This window comes from Rosa rugosa, chromosome 6 (assembly GCF_958449725.1).
Source record: "Rosa rugosa chromosome 6, drRosRugo1.1, whole genome shotgun sequence".
Taxonomy (NCBI): Eukaryota; Viridiplantae; Streptophyta; class Magnoliopsida; order Rosales; family Rosaceae; genus Rosa; species Rosa rugosa.
In genome coordinates, this window is record NC_084825.1 from 28,573,623 (window position 1) to 28,588,569 (window position 14,947).

Sequence of the window (14,947 nt, forward strand, 5' to 3'; positions counted from 1 at the left end):
AATCTTATGATTAACCTGTACTCCTGTCTACACGTAGTTTGGTCATGTCTTACATGGTAGAAAAGTGTTGTCTGGTACGGGCATATGATTAACCTGTACTTCTACTGTCTACACTTTGTTTTGTCATGTCTTAGATGGGAGGAAAGTGTTTTCTGGTACGGGTCATTTGAAGAGAGAAGGACGAGAATTTTATGGCATGCAATGCAGTACAGTCTTAGTTGGTGAAAATATTGGAAACCTTAACTTGGGTAATATAGTCATTTTACACTCAGGTAATATAGTCTTTCAATAATTCAAAATGTTATAGGGTGAACTTAAAAAATGGTAGGCTGACAGAAATTGGCTTCTCTGCTATAACTATAATTTGCTAGAAAAAAAAGTGCATCATCTGGCCCTTAAAACTTCTTGATGTTTCTTGATGTGGCATCAGCTGACCCTTAAAACTATATCTGACGGTTGTGATAGAATCCAAGCAAATTATAGCATGTCATATTATAGCAGAGAAGCCAAGTCCTGCACATGAGTCCCCAAGTGATAAAATGAGTCCTTAAAGTGGTAAAATAAGTCCTCAAAATGGTAATAAAATGAGTCCTTAAAGTGGTAAAATAAGTCCTCAAAATGGTAAAAATAGTTTATGTATGAGAAATAGTGACATACCATAGCCTTGCCCGAAATTAGGAGTATTTATTTTTATTTAATTGAAGAAATAAATTTACAAACAAAAACACGAGAGCAACCTCTTCCAAATGAGATAAGACACTTGACGAGTAAGACTTTGGTGATCACAGTGCACTAATCAACGAGATAAGACAAGCTTATGAAGGACTTGCTCAACTGTATTCCCCATGAGGCCTCCTTATCAAATAATTTTGCTCACCTAAGGGACAATTCTAAATAACTGTGAGGAACAAGTGCATCTTAGCCACATGTATTAAATCTAAAAGTTAAAATTATAAGAACTTAAAACTATACATTTACTTTGAGCCGTTAGATTCACTTGTTCCTTACAGTGTTTTAAAACCTGTTTATCAGGTGGCCATGCCTCTATTATCAAATAATAAATAATAAACACAAGAAAAAAGAAACAACTCTACAATATATACCACAACATATTCTTTAGAGATAAGACCTATTCTCATATGTTTTTGTCGCAATTTTGTATATTGCTAGATATGGTTTCATCAGCTGCTCAAATGATTGAAAAATGCAAACCACAGCCTAATTTCTAACAAATAAATTGATTTTAGCCTACATTTTCACGGACAGTAACTACAACTCTGAACAAGTTTATGGAGGATTTTGACGAACATAGTGCGCTAATCAACGAGATAAGACATTCGGTGAGTAATTTTCAGTTTCTTTCATCAGAGTTCTATTCATTTTCATCGTAGCCATTGCCCTAGAGTAGTTTTTTTTTTTCTTTCTTGTTGTGCTTAAATTTTGGATGACTCTATATCTTACGAGGGCAAATTACTGGTCACACCCTCATCTTTTTGGGATTCGACAGTTCAGTCCCTCGTATCGTAATTTTAACAAGTAACTCCTCAGACATTCAAATTTCACACAATATGGTCCAAAATGACCATTTTACCCCTCACTTCCTTTTTAAAAAAAAAAAAAAAAAAATTCTTCTCTCTCTCTTTGTTTTTTTTTTTTTCGGCCAAAATCCCACCCACCCTAAAACCCTACACACAACCTGAGCAAAAGCCCTGTGAGCTCTCTTCTTCTTCGTCTTGCTTATCGAAACCGCGTGTTGAACAAGCCCGGTACAACCCTTGATCTTCTTCGTCTTCCCCAACTCACCACACACCAAGCAATAGAAATCACCACTATCCCAATTCCCCTCGTAATAACTCCTCAACCCACTCTCCTCCACAAACAAATTCAACAACAACTTGTACTCCTCATTCTCCTCATCTCCAACCTTGCAATCCTCTTCTTCCTCCTCACTCTCGGACCCACTACCCGACCCGGCATTGCCCTTAAAGAATCCGCTGCAGGCCTCCAAGGCCTTGTTGTGTAGCCGAAGTGCGTGGTGCCTCAACTGCTCTTCCGCCGACGCCGGAGCCAAATTGAGCTTGGCTGAAGTCACTGTCCACCCAGACGAGGGCCACTTAGAGGTTGAGTCATCGTTCAAGGCCGGACCCGGGCATTCCGAACGCGGGTCGGGTTGGGAGGGCTTCTTGTTGCGTTCATAATAGGTATCCATTGCTGCAATTTGAAGAAGAAATAGTTGGGGAAAGAAAGACTGGAGCTTTAGAGGGGTCTGTAGATTCGTATCACAGTGAGAGAGAAGAATAATTTTTTTTTTTTTAAAGGAAGTGAGGGGTAAAATGGTCATTTTAGACCAAATTGTGTGAAATTTGAATGTCTGAGGAGTTACTTGTTAAAATTACGATACGAGGGACTGAACTGTCAAATCCAAAAAAAATGAGGGTGTGACTAGTAATTTACCCATCTTACTATGAATTTTGTTTTTTTGTTCTTTTCCCTAATTGGGATGAATTTATTAACCCCACGACTCTACTCACTTCGAGACCTCCAACTGTCAACAACCTATCCCACTGGAGTGGCAGTTCCATCATGCAGACCTCCATCCAGGTAAAAAAAGTAAGTTCGCCCCAATCCCCTGCTCCCCTTCCCACCCCAACCCACCAATCACATCTCGCCTCGTCAACCAATCCCCTTCTCTCAGATCCCCCCAAACGGAAACTCCACCCCCAAATCCCCAAACTACCCTCGCGAAATCCACGCCACCCCTTCCTAAATTCCCAGAGACAGAAACCCAAAAAAATGATATAAAAGTCAATTTATTTAATTCCCTTTCTTCCTTTTCTCTCCTCCCTGAGAAAGAGAGTGTGTGTGCTCTTCGAACTTGGCTGTCTTCTTCTTCTTCTTCTTCTTCGTGCTGTGCTGGAGCCTCCAATTCCAGATTGATCAAATTTCCTGAGAAGGCACTATATATAAGGGAAGGTTGGCGCCCACTGTGGGGTTTCAATCAGGGTTTGGAGAAAATTAGGGTTTCAAGGAGAGAGAGATAGGGAGTGGTTTAGGGGGGTTTCAGCTAGGGTTTGTGTTGTGTTTTTTATTGAGGGATTGATTGGTTTGGGATTGGTTAGGTTTGGAGGTTTTGGTGTTTTGGTGGAAATATGAGTGGAGGTGATTAGGCTGGGTTTTCTAGGGTTTTTCCGGATGGGGAGCACCGGTGAGCATGACCGGAAACGGCGTCACTTTAGCTCCATATCGTCACCCACGGCTGCTACTGCTAAGAAGCAGCCGTTTTTGCCTATTTCCGAGGATAAAAAGGTGAGGCCTTTGTGGTTTTCTTGCTTCTAGTTGCTCTTCGTTTATTTGTTTTATGAAGCAATGTTGTGGATTGGTTACATTGGTTTTTGTTGTTGCTTTTCCGCCAAATTATTTGGATTGTTCGTGCTGTATGTACATAATTGAAGTATTTGGTGCTGCCAATTTTTAATCATTGCTTCTAGTTTGAAAGGAATTGAATGTGTCGAAATTGGGATTTACTTGCTCTTTTGCTGCTGTAAGATCATGTGCAACATTTTAGTCTCTGGTTTTGCGGTCCCAACTACGGTTTATGCATTTCATTTTTGTATGCGTACTAGCTAGGGATGGCAATTTGGGTGGTGGATTGACTGGTATCTGAAACGAATCTGTAATGACAGGCGATAAGGGTACTGGTACTGCCATCTCTAGCGTTAGTTGTGTGCTAAGGAATGACGTGTGATTTCAGAGAGTTGATCAGTAACTTCAGAGTTTAGAATAGCTTTTTCTCTGCTGTTAGATTTGTATGATGTTTTTTGTGTTCATGCTGTAGTTTTCTGTAGGGCTTTATGACTTGTAGCTGTTGTGAAATTGTAAAAAGTACAAGTCAATGGGCCCTTTGATTTTCATTAATGTGTGTTTTCCTTGGATCTGTTAGCTTTTGGGACCTCTAAATTCGTTTTCTTAGTACATTTATTTTTCTTAGTTAAGGTGTGCAAGGGTAATTGTACTGTACTTATTTGAATATCCATTGAAGACCTGGACACTATGACCCTTACATTAAAGACACTTTTTTAAGAGTTAAATGGAATAGGAATCTCAAATTCTCTTTAAAGTGCTCTTTTCACTGGAAAAAAAAATTTGAAATTAAACATATTTTCAGTTCCATTCAGTATTGATACTCATAGGCATTGTAATAAGAGCACAATGCTGAGATTTTTTTACTACATCTTATTCACCTGTTTTTAGACTTATATTGTCTTTTTTGACCTGTAGCTTGACATTGCTGTCCTTCAATATCAAAATCAAAAGCTATCACAGAAATTAGAGACTCAGAAGGTTGAGTACTCTGCTCTTCAGAATGAATTGTCTCAATTGGAGAAGAAACAACTGCCATATGATCCCACACTATCAGTGGTTAATAAGTCTTGGAAAGAGGTAGGACAACTGTAGTCATTGCTTCTCTATTTGCCTCTTCTCTAGTGTTTTTGTCTATTTCAGTAATTTGCTTTATGCATATGGTATTGTGCATTTCTTAGAGGGAAATTGACACCGTGTTTCCATAATAGTTGGTCAAAGACTTGGAATCATGTTCTATCCGTTCAAGAAAGTCAACCTGTCAGCAAGATGTTAAAGACAACTCCGTCGTGCGTGGTGAGGACCATTTTTGCGTTAAGTTATAATGAAAATGCGTAATTAGATATAGGTCTACCTTCATGAAGTTTTGTGCGTATCAATGTATTAAATCCAATCCTGAAATTGAATTTTCTACTTGCTGCAATCGCTTATTTACCTAGTTCATATGGTTTTCAATTACTGTTGCATATGCGCTTCAGTGTTAAATTATTAATGATTGAGTTGTCAATTTCTAATCTTTTCCCCTTTTTGAAATTATGGACATGTTATTCATCCTGCTATTCCATTGTGCTGTTTATTTATGTAATGTCTTTAGGCCATCAACTGAATGCTGTTGAGATGATCTTCACACACCATCAGCATAATGTATTTCTTTTAGGTATAGGTGGTCTTATCTGCATATTATTTATTGTTTATCATAGTCCCCTGCTCTTTGTTCTAGTTCTGACTCTTTACCATGATTGTCCTATTTTCATTAATATGTTGGGAATTAGGGATGTCCCAATTTTAAATGCCTTGATTTGGCTGTGATTTGTACTTTCTGTACCTGTAAGAAGAATTAGAATGATTGTTCAAACCTACTTGCTGCTAAGGCTGCTTTGTATTGTTTGTCAGATGGGGCTCCATCTACCTTGCATGATGCTTTTTTAAGCCGCCTTGCACAAGCTGGTGCAACTGAAAGTTCATGTACATATAACAATTGTAATAAGATGGAAGAAGATAGAGGAACTACCTCTGAAGATACTCAGAGTATATTAGGTAATATAGTAGCTGCAATTGACAACGTGTGGAATCTGAAGGATGCATTGCATGATGCACTGTTGAAAGAGCTTCCAGAAGATGGTGAGAGTTTAGAGGCTTAAAACTTTCTTCCGTCTAATATGTTATGATCTCGATCGTTTCAGAGTTATCCCTCTGACTCTTCTTTGTCTGCTTCTTTTGGTAGGCTTGTCTAGGCAGAGGGCATCCAATGATTTAAAAATGGAAGTTACGAACTTGAGATTGGCATTTTCTGATATTCTTCTGAAGCACAGAGGTCTGGCAAGGGAACTGCAGAACCGCTGGGACATTGAAGCAAAGAATAAAGCGGAGATTAAACGTCTGAAAGGTAATTCTTACATCAATTAAATAATCCAATATTTTTGGTGCTCATATGGGTTTCATTTTTCAGTTTTTAGTTCTTAAGGTGTGCTTAATTCCTTTGATTGTTGTTTTCATCTCTTCTTTGTAGATCCGTTTTAGTCATAAGAAAAAAGTTCTTTAATCATTTTTTCGCTATTTATTTTGTTGGCATTTCATCAGACCTTCAAAAGAATGGATGAATTTCCATCCTCATGGTCATTGATTTCATGATTGTTCTCAAAGTCTGTTATTCTTTGGTTTTGAAGGGGAGTTGGAAACCACTCTTGGTGAATTGGATGAGAATAATCGTCAACTAGCAAGTCTAAAAGCAGAGAGAGATTCTACAAAAGGGGCAACTTTCCCTGTCTTAAATTTTCTGAACAAGCCTGTTGATAGAGCCAGAGATAAGCAAAAGGATCTGCAAGATATGGAGTCTACTCTCAAAGAGCTCACGGTATTGTGTTGGCTTTCTCTTTCTGGTTAACTATTGAAAATTCTTATAATGAAAGGGGTATCTATCTGAACTGAGTGCTGCAGGACCAAGCTTCTTGTCGACTAATGGAAATAAAAAGCCTTCATGAAGAACGGATAAAAATATTACAGCAGTTATCTAGTTTGCAGGTTATTTTGCTGTCTTTGCTATTGGTTTTTCATATCTAAATGCAAACTGAACTATACTTTTCACTTTCTCTGGTTTTTAGTTTTAGTTCAGGTATGAAATTAACTTAGAACTTTATTTGACAGAACATGATGAGGAATGCGAAGTGTCTTTCCTCTTCCAAAGCCTATCTCTTGGTCAAAGATCAAATAGAAAAGTCGAAATCGGAAGTTTTTGAGTGCCAAACCATCTTTGAGAAACTACAGGTGGTAACTGTTCTGTAGTCTTCGCAATTTTCTTGCAAGTTTAGTGTCATATTGCTGATCGTTTCTTGTTCCTTTGATTCATTAGGTTGAGAAGGATAATCTTGTGTGGAGGGAGAGGGAACTTAATGTTAAAAATGATGTAGTTGATGTTTTGCGGAGATCAGCTGCAGTTGTTGATTCTAGAATTACTGATCTGGGTATGGAGATACAGAAACAGATTGATGAAAGGAAAAGGATTGAAGCGAAGCTGGAAGAGGCGTCAAGAGAACCAGGTTAGAGCTTTTCTTTTATTGTGGGATATCTGCTGCCTTCTTCATACATGGTGCTGAAATTATTTTCTGTATTTCAGGAAGAAAAGAAGTACTTGAAGAATTTAAGGCCTTGGTTTCTTCATTTCCTGAGCAAATGGGTGCCATGCAAGGTCAATTACGTAAATACAAAGAGGCTGCTTCTGATTTTCATTCTTTGCAGGCTGATGTGCAGTCCCTTTCCAGCATTCTTGATAGGAAGGTGTGTTTCTTTTCTGTTATGAAATTCGTGGATACCCTGAAAGAGATTAAACTGTTACCTTTCCACACAGGTGAAAGAGTGTGAGACTTTTTCTGCAAGATCCTCTGACCAACTCGCTGAGATACGGCAGTTGAAAGCTGTGGTATGTATCTCTTCTTCTTGTGACGAAATTAATGCCGGAGTGTCAACACTTGATCTTTGTTTGAAGTTTTATCCCCTTCTAAGTAAGTAGCCTAATTATTGGAGTTTGATAAAAGAGTCAACTCTGAGCTGGCCTGTTAGATTATGTCTTTATCTATGTGTTTTAGACATGCATATGTAATAATATGCTATTGATTTTTTTTTAGTGTTTTACTACTAATTGTAGATTTATTATTTTTTCATTTGATGTCTTGGAGTTCTCTTGAACGTTTCACTAGATTTATACTCCAGTCGTGCTAGTTTCATATGTCAAGTAAGTGTACTTGGTTAGTGGGGCTGTCTTTTTTTTCCTCGTTTAGAGTGCTCCAAATGGATGTTTATCCATCTTGTTTTATATTGTTCGTTCCTTAATCAATAAAATTCTTATTTCTTCGTGATAAAAAAAGTTCTCCACTTGTATTGACCAGATTTCTATGGAATAATATATAGTTATCATTTGGTGCAAACTACGCTTCATTAGATTTTGTGGGTGTCTTTAGTTTATGAACTGGTCTCACAAATCTGAAGATGAGTATCTTCTGATATATGAAGTTACAGTTAGAAATGTGGTCCTATAAAGATTGGTGAACGCAGCCATGACTTTTTGTCAAGGGTGTTTCGATGTTGGTGTATGTGCTTAACCATGTCTAGGATTAATTGACTAGAAAGTGGCTAAATGATTGGACATAATCCTTTACTTTATTAATCCTTTACTTGTTTCTCATAGGATTTGTTTAGCTTCATTAAATTTTCCATTTTCTCTTTATTTGGTGTAGGTCCAAGATATAAAGGAGACTGAATCAGAGTTAAAGCTGTTTTTGGAAATGTATAGGCATGAATTGAGTGATCCAAGGTTAGGTGCCTTCACATGTTTTACTCTTTTGGGCAATTTAAATTATTGACAGATTTTAGTTAATATAGGGGCCAAAATATGACTTCAATTATCAATCGAATGACATTTCAAAGACTTCGAATCTGTTTTGCATTCTTTGTAGAAAACTGTTTTTCGCATGTTTTACTCTTTTGGGCAATTTAAATTATTGACAGATTTTAGTTAATATAGGGGGCAAAATATGACTTCAATTTTCAGTCGAATGACATATCAAAGACTTTGAATCTGTTTTGCATTCTTTATAGAAAACTGTTTTACAAGTTAATGCAAATAAAAATCAAGACAGCCTAAAACTTTGGGAACTGGAATTGAATTTACTCTAAACACTGGAGCTGAGATTTTCTTAAGGACAAATCTGGAAACGTCCTAAAATACCGAAGTGTGCAGCAGTGAGGAGAAAATGATGAAACTTATACTAAAATACTGATTGCATTCATAGGGTTATTTCCATTTCATAGCAGCATACCGAAGTGTGCAGCAGTGAGGAGAAAATGATGAAACTTATACTAAAATACTGATTGCATTCATAGGGTTATTTCAATTTCATAGCAGCAGTGGTGACTGAAGTTACTAGAATCAGTTGCACACTAATCCTTAAATGAATTGACTGACAACGACCTAACTTCAACAAAACCTCATTTCCCATGCATTAATCTGCATTAGAAATGGATTTCTTAGATTTTATATTGTTCAGTTTTTTATTTTATTTTTTATTTGTTATTTTTAACTCAGAACTCATAACTATAAAATTAGGTTTTCATAACTATAATAATTCTGTTCATTTACTTTGCTATGTTTGATTGTGTGCAAAGGCAAACATGTGATTGACATGCTGAGTTTTATCCATTTGCAGGGATGTCATGGAAGCTAGAGATTTGGAATGCAAGGCATGGGCTCATGTTGAAAGTTTGAAGTCATCTCTTGATGAACACAATTTAGAATTACGAGTTAAGATAGCAAATGAAGCTGAGGCCACTTCTCAACAAAGGCTTGCTGCTGTAGAAGCTGAGATTGCTGACCTCAGACAGAGGCTTGAAGCTTCCAAAAGGTTGTTCTTCGTCCATGTTGGTTGAAACTATTTTTATTTTCCTTAATATAGGGAGCAGGGAAAATTTTGGTAAGAATAAGTGAACCAGATGACACCAAATGAATGCTCAGGAATTTTGATTTAATTTCTATTTGTTTTCACTTCATATTCTCAGGAATAAGTTGAGACTTGCTGACGTTTTGAAATCCAAGACTGAAGAAAATGAGGCCTACTTGGCTGAAATTGAGGTTGGTTCCTTTGGTAATGTGGATGACATCTTTGTATAGTCATTGGTAGGTGAAAGTCTTATGTTTTTAGTTTGATATGTCTTCAGACAATTGGACAAGCGTATGATGATATGCAAACTCAAAACCAGCATCTACTGCAGCAAATTACTGAGCGAGATGACTATAACATTAAGGTGATTGGTCTAACACATCATTTCCCTTTTTTCTTTCCTTTTCCTGACGCTTTTTAAGGTGCTATGAACTTTGTATGGTGTAATTGCTTCTGAGAGTGGTGCAATTTTAATGTCTGTTGTTGACATACATTGCTAAAACAATTTTCTATGCGGAATTTACTGTTTAATGTTGGATTGCAAAATATGTATCTTGTTGAAGTGTTATTCATTCTTTTTCACGTTTCCGTTTAGTATATATATATATATATATATATATATATATATATATACTAAAACCTTTTTCAAGTCTTGTTATGGGTTATATACTTGTATCTTTGATTTTAAAATATAGAAAGAACTCAAAAAAAAAAAAAAAAAAAAAAGACTGCTTTCCAGTTCATTTTTCTTGCTGGTAAATGCTGATTCTCTTGTTGAGAGGGAGAGGGTCCAAGACCTAGAGGTTCTGACATGATTGAACAAAAGTTGAACTGTGATGGCATTGCCGATGTATTTATTATGTTTTAATGTCGTATCTTATGAAAAGAAAAGTTATAGTGTCGAATTTATTTTACTACGATTTCCCTAGTTCTCTTTACTATAGTGGTTGTTGATATATTCTTTTCACAATAAAACAAATCTGGTATTGTTGTCATAAAAAAACTATATCCAAGTCATCTAACGCATGCATGAACTTCTATGATTACAATGGCAACTTTTTTTGTGTTTTTTCTTTTGAAAGTAAAGACTATTTTGTTTTGGATTGGGCTTGATCTGAAAAATTGTGATTATTAAATTAAGAAAAATAATTCACTATTGAACTGGCGGATATATTTCAGAAACAGGTTTTGAGGTTAAACTGACTGGCAGTGTGGCTAGTTCCTGCTAACCAGCGTGGACCAGTTAGTCTACTCTGTTTGCTAATCTGTGTTTGTTCAATCAAGTAATTGTGTTGTCAGCACTTGCTCAACATTATTTACTGGCTGGTCTACTCTGTTTTGCTAGCCTGTGTTTGCTTAATCAAGCAGTTGTGATGTCAGCCTTGCTCAACATTATTTTACTAGTTGGTCCACTCTGTTTTGCTAAACTGTGTTTGCTTGATCAAGTATTTGTGATGTCAGCACTTGCTTAATGGTATTTGCTTGTTGGTCTATTCTGTTTTGCTAATTTGTTCATTTAATCTAGTATTTGTAGTGCAGCATTCTCTTAATGTTATTTTGTTTTGTTTATTCGTTTCTTTTATTTGAATCTCGCTTGAATGAAGTTATTTTAAGGCACAACGGACTACGTTTTAGGAAACTGGATTACCCCCACATTTTTTGTACAAGAACGCTTGTGTTAGACATGTTGCATGCTAAACGGTTGGATAGATATCTGTTGCCATACTAAATTATACTTTGTGCTCTCTTCTTTCAGCTTGTTTTAGAGGGCATGAGGGCAAGACAGACACAGAATGCCGTACTCATGGACAAACGCAAGATGGAGAGGGAGATTCAACAAGGCAATGCATCTCTTAATTTCTATGAGATGAAAGCTGCTCGGATTGAAGATCAGGTGCTTCTGAAACTCTTGTAACAACTTAATATATATTCCCATGGAGTTCAGTACTGATTGTTAAGTATTTCATTTACAGTTAAAACTATGCTCAGATCAGATTCAGAGACTAGCAGAACATAAGTTTCAAGGTGCAGTTCAACTGGAAAATACCCAGAAGAGGTTAATGGATGTGAGAAGGTCATCACAGCAAGCACGGGATTCTCTAGAGGAATCACAGTCTAAAGTTGTTAAGGGTCGATTGACTCTGTCCGAGATGCAGATAGATCTAGAGAAAGAAAGGTATAGAGAATGTTGTGCTCCTTCCTTCCAATATTTTAATAGTGATGCTGTGAACTCATCTTTTGTTTTATTAGGCTTAACAAGAAGAGAATAGAGGAGGAATTAGAAGTTTTGAAAAGAAAAGCAGGTCGGCTTCAAGCACAGACAGAGGGTTCGTCAATTGTTGAAAAACTTCAACAGGAGCTTGGAGAATACCGGGAGATATTGAAATGTGATATCTGCCTTGACAGGACAAAACAGGTATTCATTGGATCAATTTCAGTTATTTGTTGCCTCATTAAGCTCTTTATCTTGTCGGGGTGGAATCAAACTACAAATTCCAGTCGAGTAATCAACATGCAAAGTTTGAGAGTAGGTCTGATGTGGGTTCAATGAAATATAATAGCAGCATATAATGTGACATCAGTTTTTGAGCTTAGGAATACACATAATGAGGAAGGATGTCAGAAGATACATAAAGCATAAGAAGATACTTGCATAGTAAAACTTTGACCTGGTCAAATGGGTTTAAGTAGCACATTTCTATCAATCAGTCGTAATTATTTGTGGATATCTCACCTGACCTATGTTGATGTTTGATTGGTATTCCACCATGCATTTAAACAAGTTTTCATTAAAACTTGGATGAGGTGGCCGTTTTCATGTAGATGTAAATCTCCATTTATTGTGTTACTATTGTAGTATAGAGATGCTATTGTAGTATAGAGATTTGAGGTTGTTTGATGTCACGGACAAATCTTGTTTGGTCATGATTCTAGCTTTTGAAGGTCAAGGTTGAAAACTTGTGATTAGAAAGCATTTAGTACTCAACATAATACGTTCATCGAAATGTTGTGGTATCTGGATAATCTTAGTTTTTCTTTTTCTTTTTATTAATGCAGGTTGTCATTACAAAATGCTATCACTTATTCTGCAATCCCTGTGTGCAAAAAGTAGTTGAATCTCGCCAGAGGAAATGTCCAAAATGTTCCATTAGTTTTGGGCCTAATGACATAAAATCTGTGTACATCTAATCAAAGTAGACGCGGAGACAGATGAGACTTGGGAGACCTGCATCTTGCATGTGAACCATTAGGAATCCTCGCCAGTTCACGTGTATTGTTATATTAGTGAACTTGTAGAGAACATTTGCAGCCTTGGTTAGGAGCAGCTTTCCTTCACCAATGAGTGCTGATCTTAGTTTTGCTGGTTCTGCTTTTAGGTTGTTAATTTGACTCAATTTAGTGCATGATAATGTTTCAATCAAGTATTTACAGGTTTATCCGATGTGATCCATTTCAGTGGTATTTCTAGTCAATGCAGCATGTGTGCTCAAGAATAAGATCTCATGTTTATAAGTGTGCTCTTTTGAAAGAACCTGTAGCCTTGTTTCTGCTGATATAGAACATAGATGAAGCGGTGACAGAAATTTCTGTACATATTTTAGATGTGTAGTAAGATCTTCAAGTAGCCTTTAGGTTCCTTTAGTATTCTGAAAGCAGTTTGTTATCTGATGTGTACAACATTTCTTTAGAGATGTAAATGTAAATGCTATTGAGATATTCATTCATTTATAATAACAGCGAGTGATCTCAATTTTGATACCAGTTCTTGTTCAGTTTCAAATTGTTTTCCATATCACTGATTTTCTTTTTCAAAATGTTACATTTCTACATACGAGCTCTCTGATGTTGCTGCCTGCTTAGTTAAGCAATAACTATTTCTACCAAGAGCTAGTGAAACAGAGGACCGGCAATCCTTGTTAGTTGTTACAACTTTGTTTGCAGTCTGAAATAGTAGAGAAGAAGAGTCGGAGGAATTGCTTGAAACTTTCTAATCAACACAATTGCTTAAAATGTTATATTATATACTGTTTGTGCAATCAGTAGACACTAACTTGGCACAACCTTATCAAATAGTAGATGGGAAATTTTGTACAGCAACACATCAACAACTAACTAAACAATTTAGCCATCTGTACAAGCAATTGAGCATAATTTGAGTGGGAGAAGATTTTGCGGATACGCCAAAAGCAGCAATGTCTTTACTTCCAAATCCAATCTGCCTCACCCAATCGCATTTACAATCTGCTACAAATCAAACAGAAGTTCAGTGAAGTAGGTCATAAACAACCTGCAGTTCAGCATCAAAATGGGGTATGAGAAGCATAAAATAATCATACCGAACATGCCACAGAACAATTTTCCAAATAACTATAAAACCACCTTAATAAGATCACTGATTTTGGAAGTCCAAAGAATCTGAATCATGAATAAAGCAGTCTTTTGACTGCGTGCCTATGTCCCAAAATAGGATGAGAACAGAACTGTGGGTGCAAGGTCTACACACTAGCAAAACTAAACTATAATACAATAAAATACCAGTGACTGAATGGTGGCATTGTTACTGCACTCATATTTATTCCCATCAATGCTTGGAAACATGAAGAAAATAAAAACATTTGCTATACTAGGTTTACCTCTGTCAATTGCTCAACTGCTGGAGCTGCCAAGATCAAAGTCCATCGTATAGTCATATTCGATGGTTGGAATCACAGAGGCAACAAATTTCAAGAATAAGAAGAGGTACCTACAAGAAAATAAAACAAAATAATAAGTGGTGGCATTGACAGTTCAACGTAGCAGTCCAGTGAATCAAGCCATGAATGTCAGTGCAGGATGGATATCTGAAAACTTACATGTGAAAATATCCCAATTGTGGCACATACAATGAAGTTTAGGATGAAGAAAAGAATCCTTATTTTGATTGAAATTTTGAAAGATGAATATATATATATATATTAGCATATGCATATACCATTCACTTTTGATCTAGTATATGCATCACCACACCACCTCATGGTCTTGACTCCCTATTTCCCTAGTGCCTAGTAATAGCAATATCCCAACATCATTAGTAGCAAAAGTATGTCCTTAGTAGCATGGGTTTGTGATAACCTACTAACATAATAATGTAACCTGGAGAACAACCATAAGATCGTTGATATAAAACTATCAGAGGCTTTAATTGTTAGCATTGATATCAACTATCCACATGCTCAATTCAACTATTCTGAGAACCTTATTTTGAAACCAAACCTCTCCGATTATAACCATGGCACAATGCAAGCCTTGATGGAGTTATGTTTCAAATAACAAAACAAAACAAGCAACAGAAATAAACCCCCAAAAGCAGGAGTGAGTTGAGACAGAAATTTACTTATCGACTTCCGGTTCCACTCCACGTGACATTAGTACATCAATTATTTTCTTCATCACAGCCCCATGTCGGCATGGATGGACAGATGCATGCTTTCCGGGCAAGTGAGGATGATCCTCAATAGTTACCTGCATTGAAATAACCAACCATTAAGCACAAAGGGATATGGGACCACGGGATACACAGGAATGCGTGTGCTGTGCGCGCATAGGTTTGACACAACAGCCTAAAGAAAGTCATTTTTGACTAAAAAAATGACTACTTGGGGAATTTATAGGCAACA

General features: G+C 36.7%; 3 protein-coding genes across 5 annotated transcripts in view; 1 reads left to right on the plus strand and 2 right to left on the minus strand.

Moving 5' to 3' along the window:
* Nucleotides 1-931: 931 nt before the first annotated feature.
* Nucleotides 932-2,209, minus strand: LOC133716528 (uncharacterized). Its single transcript, XM_062143231.1, has 2 exons — nt 1,697-2,209; nt 932-937 (listed from the first exon to the last, which is right to left on the minus strand). Exons 1-2 carry the CDS (start codon nt 2,207-2,209, stop codon nt 932-934), a joined length of 519 nt encoding a protein of 172 aa, XP_061999215.1.
* A 621-nt stretch (nt 2,210-2,830) lies between these two features.
* On the plus strand, nt 2,831-13,063 carry LOC133718794 (E3 ubiquitin-protein ligase BRE1-like 1). The gene is made up of 19 exons (XM_062145671.1): nt 2,831-3,306; nt 4,279-4,440; nt 4,572-4,656; nt 5,254-5,481; nt 5,585-5,746; nt 6,027-6,214; nt 6,298-6,381; nt 6,505-6,624; nt 6,710-6,896; nt 6,974-7,134; nt 7,205-7,276; nt 8,091-8,167; nt 9,060-9,254; nt 9,409-9,481; nt 9,568-9,654; nt 11,047-11,184; nt 11,264-11,466; nt 11,541-11,706; nt 12,348-13,063. The coding sequence occupies exons 1-19, from the start codon at nt 3,193-3,195 to the stop codon at nt 12,477-12,479; spliced, it is 2,634 nt and encodes an 877-aa protein (XP_062001655.1). The 5' UTR covers nt 2,831-3,192; the 3' UTR covers nt 12,480-13,063.
* Nucleotides 13,064-13,254: 191 nt separating this feature from the next.
* LOC133718795 (autophagy-related protein 3) overlaps nt 13,255-14,947 on the minus strand; it is a 5,214-nt gene continuing 3,521 nt past the window's right edge. The window contains exons 8-10 of one of the 3 annotated variants that reach the window (XM_062145674.1): nt 14,665-14,792; nt 13,925-14,034; nt 13,255-13,535 (exon numbers count right to left, since the gene is read on the minus strand). In XM_062145674.1, coding sequence (XP_062001658.1) covers nt 13,938-14,034; nt 14,665-14,792 — 225 coding nt within the window. In that variant the 3' untranslated portion in view covers nt 13,255-13,535; nt 13,925-13,937. Of the gene's footprint in view, nt 13,579-13,924; nt 14,035-14,664; nt 14,793-14,947 lie in introns of all 3 variants that reach the window. The other 2 variants (XM_062145673.1, XM_062145672.1) reach the window with 2 other exon arrangements.

What these genes read in the sequence shown, in the direction of transcription:
- LOC133716528 (XM_062143231.1), bottom strand. Translation starts at nt 2,209, where the DNA reads ATGGATACCTATTATGAACGCAACAAGAAGCCCTCCCAACCCGACCCG.
- LOC133718794 (XM_062145671.1), top strand. Translation starts at nt 3,193, where the DNA reads ATGGGGAGCACCGGTGAGCATGACCGGAAACGGCGTCACTTTAGCTCC. An exon ending in AGCAGTTATCTAGTTTGCAG is followed by an intron (nt 6,382 to 6,504) that starts GTTATTTTGCTG and finishes TTTATTTGACAG; the next exon opens with AACATGATGAGGAATGCGAA. An exon ending in AGAGGCGTCAAGAGAACCAG is followed by an intron (nt 6,897 to 6,973) that starts GTTAGAGCTTTT and finishes TCTGTATTTCAG; the next exon opens with GAAGAAAAGAAGTACTTGAA.